General features: G+C 52.3%; 1 protein-coding gene across 4 annotated transcripts in view; it reads left to right on the top strand.

The window, feature by feature from the left end:
* Positions 1-18,337, top strand: part of RNFT2 (ring finger protein, transmembrane 2) — a 60,158-nt gene that overhangs the window by 26,953 nt on the left and 14,868 nt on the right. For all 4 annotated transcript variants that reach the window (XM_037052188.1, XM_037052185.1, XM_037052187.1 and 1 more), the window contains one exon: positions 17,280-17,429. In XM_037052188.1, coding sequence (XP_036908083.1) covers positions 17,280-17,429 — 150 coding nt within the window. The remainder of the gene's footprint in view (positions 1-17,279; positions 17,430-18,337) is intronic.

Genomic DNA, 18,337 nt, shown 5'->3' on the forward strand with positions numbered 1-18,337 from the left:
ATGTTGTCTGGGCTGAGTTGAGTAGAGGTGGGTGTCTATGTGACCCACAAAGCCTGTGATATGTAGCGTCTGGCCCTCCAAGAGTAAGTTTACTAACCTGGATCTGGAGTTTGCACTCCTAATTCCTTCTAGTTTGCGCTTTGCGGGAGCGCTGTGTCTAAGAGGGAAGTCGGTCTTCAGTGGCAGACCTTTTGGGAGCTGGAAGACCCCAAGGGGAGACATCTGGCCAGGAGGCTCTGTTGGACACCAACAGCAGCGAGTTGCACTAGATGTCAGTTTTAAGGACTCGACTACTTGAAATGGCCAGGCTGACTTTTAGTTCCACCCGAAGGCAGCAGACAAGCCTGCAAGGCCTCCTGTGATCCCACCGATCCCTACGATTTGTCCTTTCCTTTGCTCTGCTTCCAGTTGGTAGCTAAGTATACAAAGTAATCCCTGGAGAAGTGCAACGTCTGAAGTGGCAAACAGCCTAGGAAGCTGCCATTTGCCAACCTGTGCCTGTGTCAGGCATCACGAATCTATCATGGCTTTGCCTCACCCAGATTCTTCTCATGACACCGCAACCCAGGCAGCCACTACCAATTAATGTCAGAGTGTAAGAGGAAGCCTACACCTTAACTTCGGTTCTTCTTTGCAGAGAAAATGGACCATTCTGGCATCTGCAGAGCTCTGTGGCCTCTCAGGGGATTGGATGAAGCCCACCCAGATTATGAAGGATCATCTCCTTTACTTAAAGTCAGTTGTCTATAGATGTTAACCATATGTACAAAATAGCTTCAAAGCAACACATAAATTGCAAAATCAGATTCTGTGCCCTAAATTGACACATAACAATGAACTACCACAAACCCCCCCTAAACAAGGTGTTGATCTGGGTGGGGCCTGAGGCCCAGGAAATGTCCATCTAGTCCAACTTACTGTAATTTTTAAAAGAAAAAATGGATGTTGACTTGGATCAAAAGTCATTTGACTTTTTTTTCTCCTTAGAGCCGTTCATACGAAGAATGGCCACATTACTAGGTTTTCTACTAAGCCTTGCATTCTTGGAACAAGCCCCACTCGATCCTGGTGTATTATCCTTTCGAATCACTTCTGGGTTCTGCGCGCCCCAGTTTTACTAAGGATTTGTGCGTTGGCTGTCATGGGTGTTCCTCTCCCTTTGTAGGTGACTTCCCAGAAATTGCTCCCATTGTGTTTGGCCACTGCTTAGTCACAGTTGCCACATGGGGAGCTAGGGGGCCGGGAGCCAGTGCACCTGAGTGGCAATCAGGGCGCTGACTTTAGGGTGGACGTCAGGGGGGCATGGGCAGACTCCACCCCTGAATGATTGTAGTTGAGGGACCCCAGGTCCTGTGGGGTGTGTTCCCTTACCAAGGGTCACGCAGCAGGTCTGTGGCAGAGCTGTGACTGAAGCTAGGCCTTCCAGATGCCGACAGACCCATAATAAAAATATTAAAGATAGTCTATGATAATATAATAGAGTAAAAACAAATAGCTAAAGTGTCTGGTACTGTTTTCAGTGCTTCATAGATGTGAACTAGTTTAATCTTCACAACAGCCCCACAAGGTAGACACTCTTGTTATCCCCGATTTGCAGATGAGGAAACTGAGGCACGGAGAGGGTAAGAGACTCGCCAGGGGCACACAACTGCTAAGTGGCAGGGCTGGGATTTGAACTCCGGCAGTCTAGTTCCAGACCCCTACTCTGGACTGCTATGCAGTCCTCTCTGCCCACCTTGCCCCACCCCTTCCCTTCTGACCGGTCACCCCAACTCACACGGCAGCAGCAACTACTCTGGCCAAGGGACAGTCAGAATCACTCCTCGCCAGTCCAGCCTGCCACACGCCCTCATCTCCCAGGCCCTCTGGTCCAGCTTTGCTACCCTGCCCCCCTCTGTCTCAGGCCGCACATCATTTTGTGTTGTTGATCATGTTTTGTTTTGTTTTGTTTTGTTTTCCTTCACTCTGTTCCCTGGGAGACTCTCAAAGGCTACATTCTGCCACCAAGGGACACAGAAGGGACAGGGGCTGAGCAGCACCTGGGATTTCCCAAACCCCAGCTTCTGCCTGGTTGGGGTTGCGGGGGCCAGGCGGGGGACGTTTGTGTTAGTTATTTATTTATCTAGGTCTGCTCAGTTCCACACCCCACAAGCTGTCGGTCCCCACTGGGGAAGATGAAAAACTGCTTCAGACAATGGGAGACAAAGCTTGCCACATGGCCCCCTCGGTTTAATTTCCTTTAATTCATTTTATATTGAACCAAATGATACTGTTTGTTTTTAATGGCAAACACTCAGCACGGGGGAGGGGCGGCCAGGCCTCCTCCTGGGGAAATTAGGAACACAGCTGCTATTTAAACTCTCCTGCCACCCTCCTCTCCCCAGCACTGGGCCTTCGCAAATCACTTTCCAGGTTGAAAGATGATACCTTTCACCGAAGGTCGCAGTGGAGAGAGCTGGCCCCGGCTCCATCCAGCTGCAGTCAACCCCTCTTAGGGCGGCAGCCCCATCCTCACGGCCTGCCCTTCTCTGAGAATCACTGGATCCTCGGGACCAGCAGCTCTGGGGCAGTGGCTGTTCCCGGTGCCCCTACTTCCCAGCCCGTCACTGAACATCCTGGGCAGGCATCTGGAGCCTCCCCCAGGAACCGGGAAGCACAGAGGTTGGGGGCACGTCCATTCCTTCCGCGCCAAGGAGCAGCGTCAGGGGTCAGTCAGCCTTTTAACCAGATTCACACACGTGTGAAAGTTGGAGACATGCCAGTCAAGGGAAGAAGTCTTTCCACTCAGGCTGTGAGGCAGCCTGTCAGTCCATAGCCTCTGAGGTCTGAGATGAGCCGGCATTGCTCCAAAGCCCCCTTCTGGCTTAAGGGAGCCAAAGTCTCCCTTAAGTTCTGTTCAGGTGGCGAGAACTTGAATGTATACACCAGCCCCCTGGGCCGAGGCTGAAGGAACTCCCAAGGCCTGGCTTTGACAGCGGCCAACCCACCATGATTAAATCATCCCACTTCAAATATTTCAGAGGCCTCTCTAATCCCTCAGAAGCTGGATGACACCCCTGCCCTCTTGTTCACAGACTGTGAGACCCAGAAAGACCTTCGGAGTCTATCCATGAAGAAACCAAGGCCCCAGAGTCACTGGGTTCAGGTCACATGATTCAATCAAGTCATATGAATATGAATATTCTACAAATATTTATTGGGCAACAACAGGGTGCCAGGCCTCCTGCTAGGCATGGTGGCTACTCAGACCCAGGGCTTTTGGGATCAGAGCTCCCAGTCCTGTGGGGCTGCAGGTAGGGAAGTGTAACTCCGGGGCCCTCTTGGAAAACAGACGAGTGCCTCACCCAGCCCCAAGCAAAGTCTCCCTAGATAGGGTGACATTGGAACCGAGTTTTAAAGGGTGGGTGGCGGTTAGCCAGGCAAAACGAAGCCAAAAGGGCATGCCAGCAGAGGGCACAGTCGGAACCAGAGCACAGAAGTGAGAACACTTTGGCATGTGCCTTTTTCCAGGTGACTGTTAACCATCTCCAAGAATGACGTCTGCTGTGCTCTGCTTAGGCAGAGTGACACCTGCCAGGTGGGCGGTGACTCTCAGACAAACAGCTGATATCTGTAGGTGGCTGGTATGAATTTGTATGGGACAAGGCAGGGAGACCCCGTCCCTGGCTCTCAGGGCCCCCCAGCCCGGCCTTTCCCAGCCACACTGTGGGAATGCAGTGGCAACCCCTATCTGGGCTGCTGCAGGGAGTAATTAGCCAGCTGAGTGCTGATTATTTTGCCCTTTCCCAGCTAAATGGTTAGGGAGGCCGCTGGACTCCCTGAGGTGGCCTGGGAGGTGGCCCCTTCACCTCCTCTCCCTGAGCCGGGAGCCCGGAGTTGTGCTGGGGCGGTCTCTCTGCAGCTTTTCTGTCCTTGGCATTCGCTGTTGTGGGTGGGGCTGTCCCGGCTCACGTTTCCCCCAGATGTTCCTCTGCCCCTGGGGAGAAGGAAGGGGCTTGGAACTGGGATCTGGCCCCGGGGAGCCCACTGCGTAATTTCCCTACTCTCAGCATGCCCAAAAAGGTTCAGGAATTGAGCTGGGGCTGCAGAGGCAAGCAGGTCCCAGTCTGCACCCCCGTTATTCCCAGTCTGCACCCCCTGCTATTGCCATCTGTGTCGCCTCCGGCCAGGCACCGCCCCACTTCGTGCCTCGGTTGCCTCATCTGTAAAACAGGCACTGCTGTCTGCCTCTCAGAATTTTAGGGGAAACTTGAGGCAAGCTGAACAATAAATTCAGACAGTGCGGGTGGGGTGTTCTCAGCCATCCCTGACACGTAGTGGAGGCTCCATGTTTGGGTGCGCCGTAGGCTGCCCCCACCCGTGGTTTCCCTTTTCACTGTCTCGGTTACCCGCAGTCAGTCGTGATCCAAAAATATTAAATGGAAAATTCCAGAAATGAACCACTTATAAGTTTGCAGTGGTGCGCCGTTCTGAGCAGTATGATGAAATCTTGAGTCACCCTGCGCCGTCCGGCCGGGACGTGAATCATCCCTTCGTCCAGCACGTGTCCATGTTGAGGTCTCGTGGGCTACCTGGCCGTCAGTCACTTAGCAGCCATTTTGGTTATCAGATCAGTTACCACGGAGACCACATTTGTAGGACTTTTATTACAGTGTATTGTTATGAGTGTTTTGTTGGTGGCGGTGGTGGTGATCTCTTACTGTGCCTCATTTGCAAACTCAACTTCATCATACGGACCTCTGTGTATAAGAAGAAATATAGTCTGTTTAGGTTTGGTACTCTGCACTGTTGCAGATGTGCCCTGCATGTCTGGGAGCGCATCCCCTGAGGGTACCAGGGAACTACAGTCTGCGTTTTCTTTTTGTGCATTCTCTCCGTGACCCTCACAGGTCCGGACTCCGTCGGAGGCTGCAGACTGGGGTTAGAGGTAAAAACCAGACCTTGGTGCTCAGTAGCTGAGAGCCCCCCAAAGCTTGGCAGACTTCTGGTTCTTCTTTTTGGGGCCCAGAGGTGCCAAAGTCAGACCTTGAACAGGCCAAAGAAGGAAAGAAATGTTACACTTCCTAATTCCCTGTATGTGCGCAGCCCTGAGCTGGGTCTTGGAGCGGTCTGGGTTTGAATGTGACTAGTTGTGTATCCTCAGGTAAGTGAATTCACAGCTTCGAGCGTCCGTGGCCACATCTATGGATGGGTCTGGCAGGTAGTTGTACCTGCCTCAGGGAGGGGCCCAGTGAGGAGTGACAAGGTCATGGATTTAGAGGGCTCATAGTACAGGGTTCTCAGGGCCCGCCCAGTCTTTGCTGGGAGGCCAAGTCCTCATTCATGGTGAGTAATGGCAGCAGAGATGCAGGGGTGGAGAGAGCGTGGGGGGAGTGTAGAAGGGGAGGGACGTACTCCCCTTGGGGGCTTGACTAAGTTGCTGCAGGCATCTGGGGCTTGGGGTTACCGGGAGAGGCTTGTCCCCACACTATGAGGGGGCCTGCGGCCAGGCTTCTGTGTTCAGGGCTGTCCCTAATTTAAGAGGGGAGAACTATCCTCCCTCCAGGGATCAGCGCATTGTCTATAATCTTAAGGCCGCCTGGAGGCACGCCAGTCTTTGAACACCTGCCAGATGTTTTGAACTTCTCTAGGTCCCTCCTCTTCTCCCATCATGCTCTTTGTTCTGTCCCCTCCAGGTCTTAGCAGTGGCTGTTCCCTCTGCTGGGAACTCTGTCTCCCCAGCCCCCGGCCCTACCCCTAATTGCCCTCAGGTCTCTGTTTATACCTCACTTCCCTGAAGAAGCCTGGACTGAACTCTGGTCCCAGGTGGGGTTAGGCGACTCTCCTGTATGTCCCCATAGTCCCTGGGTCATGTCTGTTTTTAGTGCCTCTCGAAATGTTGTGAGTGCTGGCTTGTCCCCACCCTCATCCCCCGAGACATCATGCTTGATGAGAGCAGAAACCAGGTTGCTGATGTTCTATCCCTAACATAGTGCTTTGCACATAGTAGGTACTCAGAACATACAGGTTGGACTAAGCAATCAGTGGAGAGGGTCGCACAGGCCCGTGTGCCCTGAGGCAGGCTGGGTGCAGTCAGCTGAGAGGGTTCACTAGACTCAGAGTCAAACAGGCAGGTCCCGTCTCAGCTGCACCACGTAACAACCCTGGGACCTCGGGTGAGTCAGTGGACTTCTCTGAGCCTCGGTTTCGTCACATGTAGAGGGATGATAGCCACACAGATGTGAAGATGAACAAGATGGCGCCTGTGAGCGAAGCCTTCGATCACTGCGGCTCACTCGGTGGTAACCACGATGTGTTATTTAGTGAAAAAAAACAAAAGCAAGCAGAGGAAACGGGGGCCCTGCAAGTGTGACAGCACCCGGTAAAACTGTCACTGCAACATGGCACCAGTCCATTACGGCGCACATACCGTGTGCCCAGGTCTGTCCTGGCCACTTCACATTCATCCATCCTTTTATTGGTCCTCTCAACCAGTCCTTTTTTTTACCACCCACTCTGTGCTAGGTTTTGTATTAGGTTCACAGCAGTGAGTCGACGCAGTATTCACTTTCAAGGGACTTAATGTAAAGATGCTGAAATTAATAAGCCGTTTGTCAGGTGGAGAAAAACCCAGCAGTGTTGTGGCGGGGCTGCCCTTTTAAATGCGGTGGTTAGAGGTGGCCGCACTGAGGTGGCGGCAGACGTGCAGAGACTTGAAAAAAGCAAGGGCGTATATTCCAGGGGAATCAATATTCCAGGCTAGAGGGGGAACAGCATGTGCCAAGGCCCTGGTGTAGAAGCTCGGGGAGTTCAAGGAGCAGCAACCCGGCATGGCTGGATCGGGAGGCGGGCAGCGTCAGCACCGGGGGTGTGCAGGCTGCAGACGGGCCCGCACCTGGCTTACTGCTCTGTGTCTCTGCCGTGACACTCTCAACATTTTTTTAACAAGAGGCCTCACATTTTCATTTTCCACTGGGCATCCCAAATGATGCAGCCAGTCTTAGTGGTAGGAGGGACGATGGGAGAGGCAGCAGGGGCCACTCTCAGCCCAGGCTGCTTTCTGGCCCCCTCCCACCCTTTGGGGAGAGGCCTTGATCCTGCCACTGTCCTCACGACAGTGGAAACTGTTTCTTCCCTGTATCCATTTCCTATTCCTACAGTCAGCCTCTTGAAACAACAGATGTATTTTGGAGAAGTCGGAAATCAGCCTCATGAGGCTCGTGTCCAGGTGTCAGTGGGAAGGTTTCTTTTGGAGGCTGTGGGGGAGGGTCTGTTCCCTGGCCTTTTCCAGCTTTCAGAGGCTGCTGACATTCCTGGGCTCGTGGCCCCTTTGTCCATTGTCAAAGCACGTGTTCCCGTCCTCTGCTTCCTTCACTCTACCCCTCCTGCCTCCCTCTGACAAGGACCCTTGTGACTACCTGGGTCCCACCCACATACTCCAGAATAATCTCCCCACCCCCAAGTCCTCTTCTTAATCATACCTGCACGTGCACAAAATTCTGTGTGCCGAGTAAGGTAACATATTCACAGTTTCCAGGGATTAGGACGGGGATGTCTTTGGGAGGCCATTAGCCTACCACATCCCCTACTTGGCAGATGAGGAAACTGAGGCCCAGACTGGTGAGTGATGGGCAAAGTCACCCTCCCAGGAAGAGGCCAGACCTGCCGCTGAGGGCCCTGTCTGTCTAGTTCCAAGTCACAGGCTTTAGACCACCAGGAGAAGAGGCACCTTCTGCCCCTCTCTGCCTCCCTCTCTCCCTTGCACCCAAACCCTGGTTCTTTAGGAGTCAGACAGGCTTGGACAGTTGTGGCCCAGAGCGTTTGTGCCTGAGACTATAGCTGACCTGGAGACAGATAAGCACGTCCATTCGCCTGGGACTGGGACAGAGGGAAGAGGCCGCCTCTCTGCAGCTAACAGGGTCCCAGGCCACTTCAGGCCTAATCATCAACACCTTATAATTAGGCCTCTCCTGGGTCCCCGGGACCAGGGCCCTGTTTGTAAAGAAGCTCCTGATGTGCATGTTGCTGGGACACGTGGCCTGGGCCCTTTTCTTCCATCGGCCGAGGCTCTCAAGTCAAGGGAACCACGGCCAATGAAACTGGGTGCCAGGCTGCTGCTGCTGAGGGGCAGGTTCCTCCTTCCAGCCTCCTGACTCCTGTAGGGCCACAGCCTGGCCCCAAGGGTTCGTTGTCAGCTAGCCCCTGGGACCACAGCGCTGGAGGCCAATCCCAGCCACTGGCATGCTTTCTGGGCTCCTCCTCCTCCTGGGCATGGAAGCCAGAAGAGCAGAGAAAGGACCTCTATAGGCAATTGGAGGTGGGAGGGAGAAGCTGGCAGGTTTTCCATCATCTGTGGTCATTAAAATTGAGTATCCCGTGACCAGGAGGCAGGACCATCCGTGCCAACATCACACAGACCCAGCTTCAAACCCCACCTCTGCCACCTGTGAACTTCGTGATCTTAGTTAAAACGATCGATGAACTTCTCTGAGACTGAGCCTCATACCCAAATTTTGGGGGTACTATGTTGCCCCCTGCCTCGTGGCATCAGTTTTTAAAAAGTGGGCAAGCAAATTTTCAGTTTGTGGCTTTTTAAAAAAAAATAACACATGTAAGGTATCAAAAAATTACAATAACAAATTCTCATCTACTCAGCTTGAAAGGTAGAAAACTAATAGTGCCTTAGAAACGCTATATGTGCCTGCCTCCTGGGTTCCATCCATCTCTCTCCCTGACTTTGCCCATAAAAAAAAAAAAAAAAAAACGCAGTGTTTGTGCTTTCCGTTCCCTNACACATGTAAGGTATCAAAAAATTACAATAACAAATTCTCATCTACTCAGCTTGAAAGGTAGAAAACTAATAGTGCCTTAGAAGCGCTATATGTGCCTGCCTCCTGGGTTCCAACCATCTCTCTCCCTCACTTTGCCCATAAAAAAAAAAAAAAAAACGCAGTGTTTGTGCTTTCCGTTCCCTCATTTTCCTGGAGTCTTGTTTTTTTGTACTTTTTTCATCTCCTCCTTTGCTGAGCTATTGTGAAAGACCAGAGCAGACATGAGCTTGTACAACCTCTTCCCTTCCACACCTAATTTACTAGTGATCTAGTGGCCAAGTTCCTCCTGCCCTCCCCTGTCTGTTACCAGGCAAGAGCACTGCTGGTTGGGAAACCGAGACCTCAGGCTTGTCGGTAGTGTAGTGAAGTAAAAATTAATAGGCTCTGGTGAGCACCAGAGGGATGTTACTATACGGTACAGGTGCCAAGAGGTTTAGACTTCCTAGAAAGTATGAAGTAAGCCCAGGTTTTATGCGCAAACAAACCTGGGTTTGAATAGCAACACTGCCCACCAGCCTGAGCCACTTGCTCCAAAAAATGTTTCCATGTCTACTGTATACAGTAGGACAGCATAGGTGTGGGGATGCAGAGGTGAGGGAAACAGGGTCCCTACTTTTTCCTTGAGTTGGGGAGATCCCCATTATACGAATAGACATACAAACATAAAACTTCCACTGGCGGTAAGCCAGTGGGCAGAAAGGAAAACAACTCATGGAGGGCTCACTTGGGGAAATAGGAAGGGCTTTCTCTGCGGCCATATTTGACCTGACACCTGTGCTTCCTTGCCGTCTGACTTTGGCGTAAAAAGTTCAGGTTTTTCATCAGCAAAATGGAACTGGAAATCACCCCCTCACTCCTTTGCCCTTGGTCATAGGCCCCGACTCAACGCCTGGCTTATCACAGTGGCTCAGTAGACGTCATTTCCCGCCCTATCAGCCTGCCAGTGTGTCTTGTTGCAGATCTGAGGAGCTGTGTTAATGAGCAGTTAGTGATGGTGAACCTGCCTCTGGCAAGTGAGTTGTGAAGCCCTCTGGAGGGGTCTCACTGGCCCCTCTTTGACTGCCTCTGATGGCTGACCCTAGAGGAGGGAGAAAGGAGACAGGGTTTCTTGTCCACTGTGGCCAGGAGACCTTCATCTTTTCCTGGAGAAGATGGTATAGAGTAGTAATAGAAAGGCTGTGCTGGACAGTCGTACCCCAGCTCTGCAAGTCATTTCACCTCTGAGCCTCCCGTTCTTGCCTGCAAGCTAATCGTATCATACCTCTCCAGCAGGTGTGTCATGTGGAACGGTGACTTTTAGTATAAGATGCCCCAACACGTCGGGAGCACCCAGCAAGCATGGGCCACTCCCACTGTTCCCATCAGAGCAAAGAGGGACTGGGAGAAAGGTGCGAGGGTGTGGGGTACGGCCAGGGGGACGAAGAGGAGAGGCAAAGGGCCAATTCGCTCCATCCTTTCCTAGCTGGATAACCTGGACAAGCCCCTTGCCCCTCTGAGCCTTAGTTCTCCGGTCTGTAAGACGGCTAAGAATAGCACTTCCTTCACCGCACCACCGCGTGCCTGTGAAATCATGCAGGCAAGTCACCTCGGATGGCTCCTGACCTCAAGTCCGGGGGAACTGGGCGGCCACTCCCTGCTGCACGCATGGCCTTAGGGGATAAACGTCCAAATTAGAAGGTGAATAGAGAGGGGTCAAAAGAATGAAAAAGGCGGCTTTGCTTTTCACAGTCAGCGACCTCCTTTGTCCACGGAAGCCGAAGGACCAGGGTCTCTAGCCTGGGTTCCTGGCACGGGGGTCTCCCGGTGGCCGCAGCCCAGAGCTGGCGGCGCGCAGACCCGGGCGGCTGGGGGGCGCGGGGCTGTGACCTCATCGGCCGGCGCCGTCCCGCGGGGCCATGAGATCATGAGATGCCGGCGCTCGCGAGGAGTCGATTTATTGGGAGCGCGGGGACAGCCGGCTGCCCGCCACAGTGATCTCATCCTGGCCCCGGGGAGGAGGAGGAAGGCAGCCCCGCCCGCCGGCGCCTCCCGGAGGGAGATTAATGGCCGCTGCCTGCAGGTGACGTCACCTACAGCACCGGTTGCCAGGTAACGAGCGACCGCCAGGCCCCGCCCCCCACACTCTGTACTCAGCCCTCTATCCTTACAGGCTTGCTCTTCTCGTTCCCCTTTTTAAAATTGAGTTATAAATTATATATTGTACAGTGTTCTAATTATAAATACAGAAGATCGATGAACTTTTACATATGTATGTCCATATGTTTCAAGATGTGAACGCTGTCCAATAGAAAGAGAATGCAAGCCACCTAGGCGATTCAAAATGTTCTAGTAGCCACATGAAACAAGTAGAAAGGAACAGGTGACATTAATTTTAATAATGTTTTATTTATCCCAGTATGTCCAAAGTATTATCATTTCAAACATGCAATCGAGATATTTTGTTGAGATATCTTACCTTTTTGTTACTGTTTTTCTAAGACTTTGACATTCCCAATGTATTTTATATATTCAGTACATCTCAGGTCAGATTTAGCCATATTTCAAGTGCTCAGTAGCCATGTGACAAGTGACTAATGTATTGGGTTGGGCAGATGTAGAACCGTTCTGGTAGTGCCTGGAAGGTCAGTACCCCTGCCAAGGGTCCCCATTCTTCCGAGTTTCCTCATCTCTCCCCTCACCACACACCCCTGCACCTTTTCTTTCTCACTTCACACGTCTCTCTCTCCTAGAGTCTCCCTTACTCCGTTCCTCGTGGCGGCTCAAAGCCTAAGATGGGAAGTCAGACTGGAGTTCAATCCTGGCTCTATCCCTGTCTCGCAGCTTGGACCCCCTACCTTGCCTCTTTGAGTCTCTCATTCCTCTCCCGTAAACTGGAGCTCGGAACAGTGTCCATCTCCCAGGGTTGCCCAAGTGTGGGGGCAGCATTCAGGGGATCCACAGGGACCTTCTGTCACCAGACTGGGAGCCCACCCTCGTTCTCTCTTTCTGCATCTCCCACCCTCCCTTCCTCCCTTCCGTGCCTCTGCTGAGCTTTCTCATCTGAGAAATGGGAATGATCACAGCTGCTCCACCAGGGGAGCTTTTGATGTATAATTCCAGGCCCCAGTGGGTACTTTCTCCTTTCCCCTCCTTCTTGTCCCCCTCATTGCCTGGTTTCTCACTCCTGGGTGCCCTTTTCCTTCTGGCCTTTAACTCGATCGTTTCTCTCCTCTCTTCTGCCCACGTTTCCTTTTTTCCTCCCCTGTGCCTATCTCTTCCCCTACCCCCCACCCCCCAACCCCAGCCAGTAGTCCTGTATGTAGCCTTCCTTCAGTTCCAAGACCCCTGGGCACTTCTTCCTTCCACCATTCCTGGCCACTCTGTTCTGAAGTCGGTTACCAAGCTCTCCCCCTCCCCCAACTTTCCCAACATGGAAAAGACCCAGATTGGCTCTCCTGCCCCTCAGCTGAAGGGCGCAGCACTTCTGAGGTCGCTGCTCCAGCTGTTTTGTTCTGAAGGGCTCTGTCAGCTGCGTCCCCAGCATCCCCAGCGCAGCCTACAATCATAACAGACCCATGGGCCACTTTCCCAGGAAAACAAGTCTTTGTTTTCAGCCCCTTGCTCCTGTCCAGCCCACCCATTTTGGAGCAGGAAGTGTGGCCCTGTCCCCTGTGGCTGCGGGAGCTAACAAGCAGTCCAGGGCAAGAAAAGCCAATGAGGGAAACCGCCCTGGAGGCTGGACGCAGTTTCTGTGTATTCCACCTAGGGCTCTACAATGACAAGTCCCTTTAATTGGGTGGGTGCTTTGTTTCAGGGAAACTTTGACACCCCCTTTCTATTGGGGCAACCGCCTGGCCCTCTCCCCATGAATCTGATGAGACTGTCAGTCATGGCTCCCCACCCACCCCTGTGGCCAGTGCCCAGGCAGACCAGTCACAGATCTTCATGGCTACCTTTGGCCTCTGAATTTGGTTACAAGGGTAGAGGCTTGACAACAGAAGGGCCATCCAACTCTTGCCATTCTGTTTGGTAAAAGGGCCCAAAGAGAAATAGGGTCTCATGTTGTTGGAGTTTGAACCATGAAAGTGTGGGCTTGAGGCTTGCCATTGGTCACCTTTCCTGCCACATGTAGGTGGGTCCAGTACTTTTTGACCATGACAGCTGGGGCAGGTTACCTGTCATCTCTGTGCCTCAGTTTCCTCACCTGTAAAATGGGAGCATTAATCGCACCTACCTCCAAGTGCTGTGCACAGAGTGGTGCCGATCACATAGTGAGAGCTAAATAATCGTCTTCTTTTTCGTGGTTGTTTTCAAGGAGAGAGTTTGCCCTGGGCAGGAGAGAATGAGCTCTGACAAGAAGAGAAGCTTAAATAAGAAAAGGAGCAGAAACAGCCTGAGCTGAGAGATGGGGGGGAAGGAGGAGAGATAGGAGGACAGATTGGAGAAGAATAGACAGCCCTGGCTGGTGTGGCTCCTTGAGAGCAACTTGCCCCAGGCCGCACAGCTAGAAAGAACCCATACCTAGCTCTCTGACTTCAAACTCCACACTTTTCACACCATTTCACATCACACATCACATGTCATATAGTCTTTCTACTGTATGCTGTTAGTAAAAACATCAAATAATGTCTTGGAATTATTGTGGAAATAGTTTTCACAGATGCCCCGAAAGGGGTTTGGCGACCCCCAGGACGTCAGAGCGCACTTTGAGAAGTGCTAGTTTAGTCGGATGCTCCCAGTTGTCCTCTGTAGTGGGCACGATCGGGGTCACAAGTTGCCCCCCCCATGCCGTCCAGAGAGAGAGAAGGGCTGAGATCTTGTCTCTTCTTATAAGGGCACTAATCCCATTCGTGAGGGCTCCACCCTCATATTCTAATTCTCTCCCCTAGGCCCCTTCTCCAAATCCCATCACACTGCGAGTTAGGGCTTGAACCTATGAATTTTGTGAGGACACAGTTAAAATCCATAGCTCTAGTTGAGTAGCCTTAGATGAGTTTTCCATCCTTCCTTTCTCTTTTTTCTTTCTTTCTGCTAAAACAATGACCATTTTATCACTTCCTACGATTCTGTGGCTCAGGAGTTCTGTAAGGGCACACAGGGACAGCTGGTCTCCACGTGATGTCTACGGAGGCTGGACCATCTGAGGGGGGCTTCTTCACTCACGGGTCCAATGCCTCCGCTGAAAGGGTTGGAACGACTTCCCAGGGTCCTATTTCTGGGGCCTCAGTTCTCACTGTCAGCTGCATTGCTAGCTTCTCCCTGTGTCATCTCAGTGCCTCTCTCCACGTGGCCTCTTCACGTGGTCTTCTGGTCCCAGGGACTTCTCACAGCGTGGTGACTGGTGGAAGGAGGAGGGGCAAGCAACAGGAAGGCAGTGAAAATGCCCAGGTTTCTCAAGGCCGGGGCTCAGGAGTCCTAGATGGCACTTCCGCCTCATCCCAGTGTTCCTTAGTTCTTCTGAACCCGTGGTTTCTCATCTCTAAGAGAAGATGACACTAACGATGCCCCTGTCACCCGATTATCTAATCGGGTGCATTCCTAGCTCTCCTCACACCCTGGGCCCTCTGGGTACCGTAGTTTGGTTCATTCATTCATTTAATCCTCACAACCACCCTGGTGTGTTGGAGCCAGGTTGCCTTGGCTTGTGAGAACCCATGGTTAAATTTTCATAAAATTTGCAAGTAGTTGTTAAACCCTTGGCACTTTGTAATAGGCTTGGTGGGAGTATTTACACCACAGTAATTGGTAAACACACAAATCAGGGACCTTTTTTGGTATTTTTCGGAGAGCTGGTTTGCCAGGACACTTGTGTGTGTGTGTGTGTGTGTGTGTGTGTGTGTACCCATTTACAGATGAAGAAAACAAGGCTCAGAGCAGTTAAATTTTTGGCCAGCATCAACCAATTTAGTAGGTGGTGCCCCAAATCTTATGCCCTCACCCAGTGTGCTGTCCTGCTTCTGTAGACGAGAAAATGGGTATGAAAGAGATTCATACATGTCAAAGCTATAGAAATATTCATTATTAAGCTTGAATCAGAAAAAGTGTTTCATCCCAGTCCACCTGTTCTTTATCCATTTACACGGCTGACAATGATCGGATTATGCCCCTTCTCTCTTGCTCCTCACCTCTATACTTTAAGTCGTCTTTCCCACGTAGGTGCCTCCTTGAAAACTCTCCTTCTCTATTCACTTGGTCTGTTTCTCAGCATCACACTCTTCTTCATTTACCACCCCCTTCCGAAGTCAGCACTCTGTTATTTCCTTGTTTCCCATTTCACTTTTCGTCCCACCCCCACCCCCCATCCTAGCAGTAAGGAAGTCAGAATAGAATCTGCCTTCCCGCCCTGACTGCTCCCGCCCCCTTTATCAGAATCTCTGTGTAGAGAACTCTGGGTACTCCGGTCCCGTTCCCCCTTCGTGGGTGACAGGGAGGCCAGACAGCTCCTAATCTGATCGCTTTCCTTGTTCTCCAACACCCCGGAGAAACCGCACGTTCTGTTTGGTGGTCGTCAGAAATAATATGCTTAAGAAACCTGGAATTATAAAACTGCTTAATTAGAGAGAGATGGTTTCGCTGGGATATGCCCAGTTTTCCCCGGTGGTTTTATCTCTTTCTCCAAGTGGCCCGCCCCCCAGCAGCTAATTGCTACCCTTAGCATGATGCCGCACAGGCAGTCACTCCCTTTATTTTCTGTGACATTGGCGCTGGCTCAGAAAAAAGACATTCTGTCTCTGATGTTCCAACTCCTCTTCCTCATCAGCACACTCTAGGAAGTTGATGTGAGTCGTGAGGGTGGGATCTTCAGCTTCAGCTGTCCCGGTTACTAAAGGAGCACCTACTATGGGCTAGGTGCTGGGGATATGACCAGGAGCCAGATTTTGGATGCGCTTATGGAGCTCAGGATCCAGTGGGAGAGACCGATATGAAAATAAATTTTTTAAATATTGTGAGAAGTGCTCCAAAGGAGTGATTTAGAGGGTGTAACAGGAGCACCTAATTTAATGAAGGAGTTGGGGAAGGCTTCTCCTAGGAGGTGACAGTTAGCGGAGACCCAAAAGAGGAATAGCTGTTAGCTGGGCAAAGAACAGGGGACCGGCATGCCATCTGCAAAGGAAGAGCTTGGTCTATATAGAGAAATAATTGAAAGGGCCAAGAAGCTGGTACCTGAGCCTGCTCTGAAATTTGGGGTTGTGTTAGTGTTCCCATCATCAGTAAGGGAAGGAAAGGAGGGAGGGAGGGAGGGAAGAAAGGAAAGATGGATGAAAGAATGGATGGATGGATGCATGCATGCATGAATGGGTGGATGGATGCGTGGGTGATGCATGGATGGGTGGGTGGATGGACAGATGCATGGATGGATGCATGGGAGAGAAGTGGGAAGAAAGGAGAGTTCTTTGGGGGTTCCGGAAGTGACAAAAGCAAGCTGAAGTCGGAGCTGGGAGAGACTGGCCTGTTGGTCCAGATGAGCTGGAGCATGCAGTAGCTGAGAGCGTTCAGGGAGGCACGGGGTAGCTGAGGCTGGGTGGCTCAGGAACACAGCTCACAGCCTGGGTATCCTGCAGAGCCTGGAGCCTGCTGCCAGGGTGCGGACAGAGCTGGGCAGCCCTAGGCATCACTGAGCTGCTGCTCCATGGCCCCAACATCCATCACACCTGCGGCACGTGAAACGCACATGATGGCCCCGCCCCACATCTCTGCTCCCCAGTCACCAGCACCTTCCCACAGGCTGCAGAGGGAAATGAGCATTTCCCCTCCAGGGGATATTTCTGGGGGTCAGGGTGCACAGGGTGCTCGGTGCTTTCCATGTTTATCTCCTTTGACCCTCAGAGGAAACCCATCAGGTAGGAACCTTGGCTCCCGTTCTGTAGGTGTGGAAACGGAGGCTCCCGAACATGCAGCAAGGTCACATTCAAACGTGGCCCTGTCTGAGTCTCCATGTCCATGTTCTTTCTCCAGACACCAGCCTGCCTCCTTGGTGACAGCAGGTGATGGAGCTGGGAAGAACCTGTATCTTCCCCCTGTCCACCTCTAGGCCTGTCCTTACCTGCACCCTGCGCTCCATTCCGCCCATGCCTCCAAGGGTGGTCCCATGATGGACCAGGTCAGCCCTTGAGAGATGGGGGTGATCTGTGTGCCCAGCGGGGACTCTGCCCGCACGTGTGGCCCTGAGCCCTGGAAGCCACAGCAGGCACCAGGGAGTGACCCACATGGCAGCTCTCTATCGAAGGTGTCTGGTTTCTTTCTCCCTGAAATGTGATCTGCGGGGCTCTGATCCTCGGGTTGGCGGGCAGCGGGTGAGGGCAGCGGGCAGGGGCCGAGTCTCCCTGGCCATATCTCAGGCCCATTAGGAGCGGGCCTGAGTGCTTTCCAGAGCTGATTAATGGCCTGCCTATGACCTAGAATGTCATTATTGCCTGGGTCGGGGACCCCCCGCTGGGTCCTTTGGGTCTTTACTGCTAACAGTAATTGATGTTTTCTGTGTGGTTGCAGGGAAAGTTCTATCTGGTCATTGAGGAGTTGAGCCAGCTGTTCCGCTCACTTGTCCCCATCCAGCTGTGGTACAAATACATCATGGGGGACGACTCCTCCAATAGCTACTTTCTGGGCGGGGTCCTGATGATCCTGTACAGCCTCTGCAAGGTAGTGGGGTGCGGGTGCGGGGTGCGGGTGCGGGGAGGTTGGCTGAGGGCTGGCCTACAGCAGGCCCCGTTCACTAGCCTGGGGGGCAAGAGGGAAGCTTGGAATGAATGACACCCTCATCTCTTTTAAATTGAAGTAAAATTCACATAACACAGAATTTGGTGACATGTAGCCGAACTACAGTGTTGTGCAACCCCCACCTCTAATTCCAAGATGTTTTCATCACCCCCCTAAAAAAAAAGCAACCCTGTACACATACAGCAGTCACGCCCCCTTTCCTCCACCCTCCCCACCCCCAGCCCCAGGAAATCACTAGTCTTCTTTCCACCTGTATGGATGTGCCTACTCTGGACACTTACGGAATCACACAGTGTGTGACCTTGTGGGTCTGGGTTCTTTCACTTGGCATCGTGTTTCCGAGGTCCCTCTGCATTGTAGCGTGTGCCAGGACTTGACTCGGTTTCATGGCTAAATCCACCCCAATTTCCCGCCTGTAAAACTCACCATGTGCTATCCCTTCATGTGATCTTCTTCGCAACAACCCTTCAAGACACGTACCATTATTACTCTCGTTTTATGGGCGAAGACACAGAGGCTGAGAGAGAAGTAACCTGCCCCGCAGCCGTGCTGGTAACTCAGTACTAGCACGCGCGTCAGACCCAGGCAGCCTGCCTGAAAACCCCACGGCCCTTAACCCACAGGCCGCACTGGGGCCGCCGCACCGGTTTTCTGTTCCTCCCCAAGTGCACACCCCCACCGCTGCCCATCGATGTGCAGCGTTTCTCTTTGCGTCACTGGTGCCAATCAGTTTTTCTCCCCCAGCAACAAGTACGTCCTCCTCTTTCTTTTTCCTTCTTTGTTTCTGGCCTTAGAGAATCTGAGGGATGGAATGCTTGTGTTCTTCTCGG

The sequence above is a fragment of the Sturnira hondurensis genome, unplaced genomic scaffold (assembly GCF_014824575.4).
Source record: "Sturnira hondurensis isolate 20B ecotype Veracruz unplaced genomic scaffold, ASM1482457v3 Scaffold0007406, whole genome shotgun sequence".
NCBI classification, from domain to species: domain Eukaryota; kingdom Metazoa; phylum Chordata; class Mammalia; order Chiroptera; family Phyllostomidae; genus Sturnira; species Sturnira hondurensis.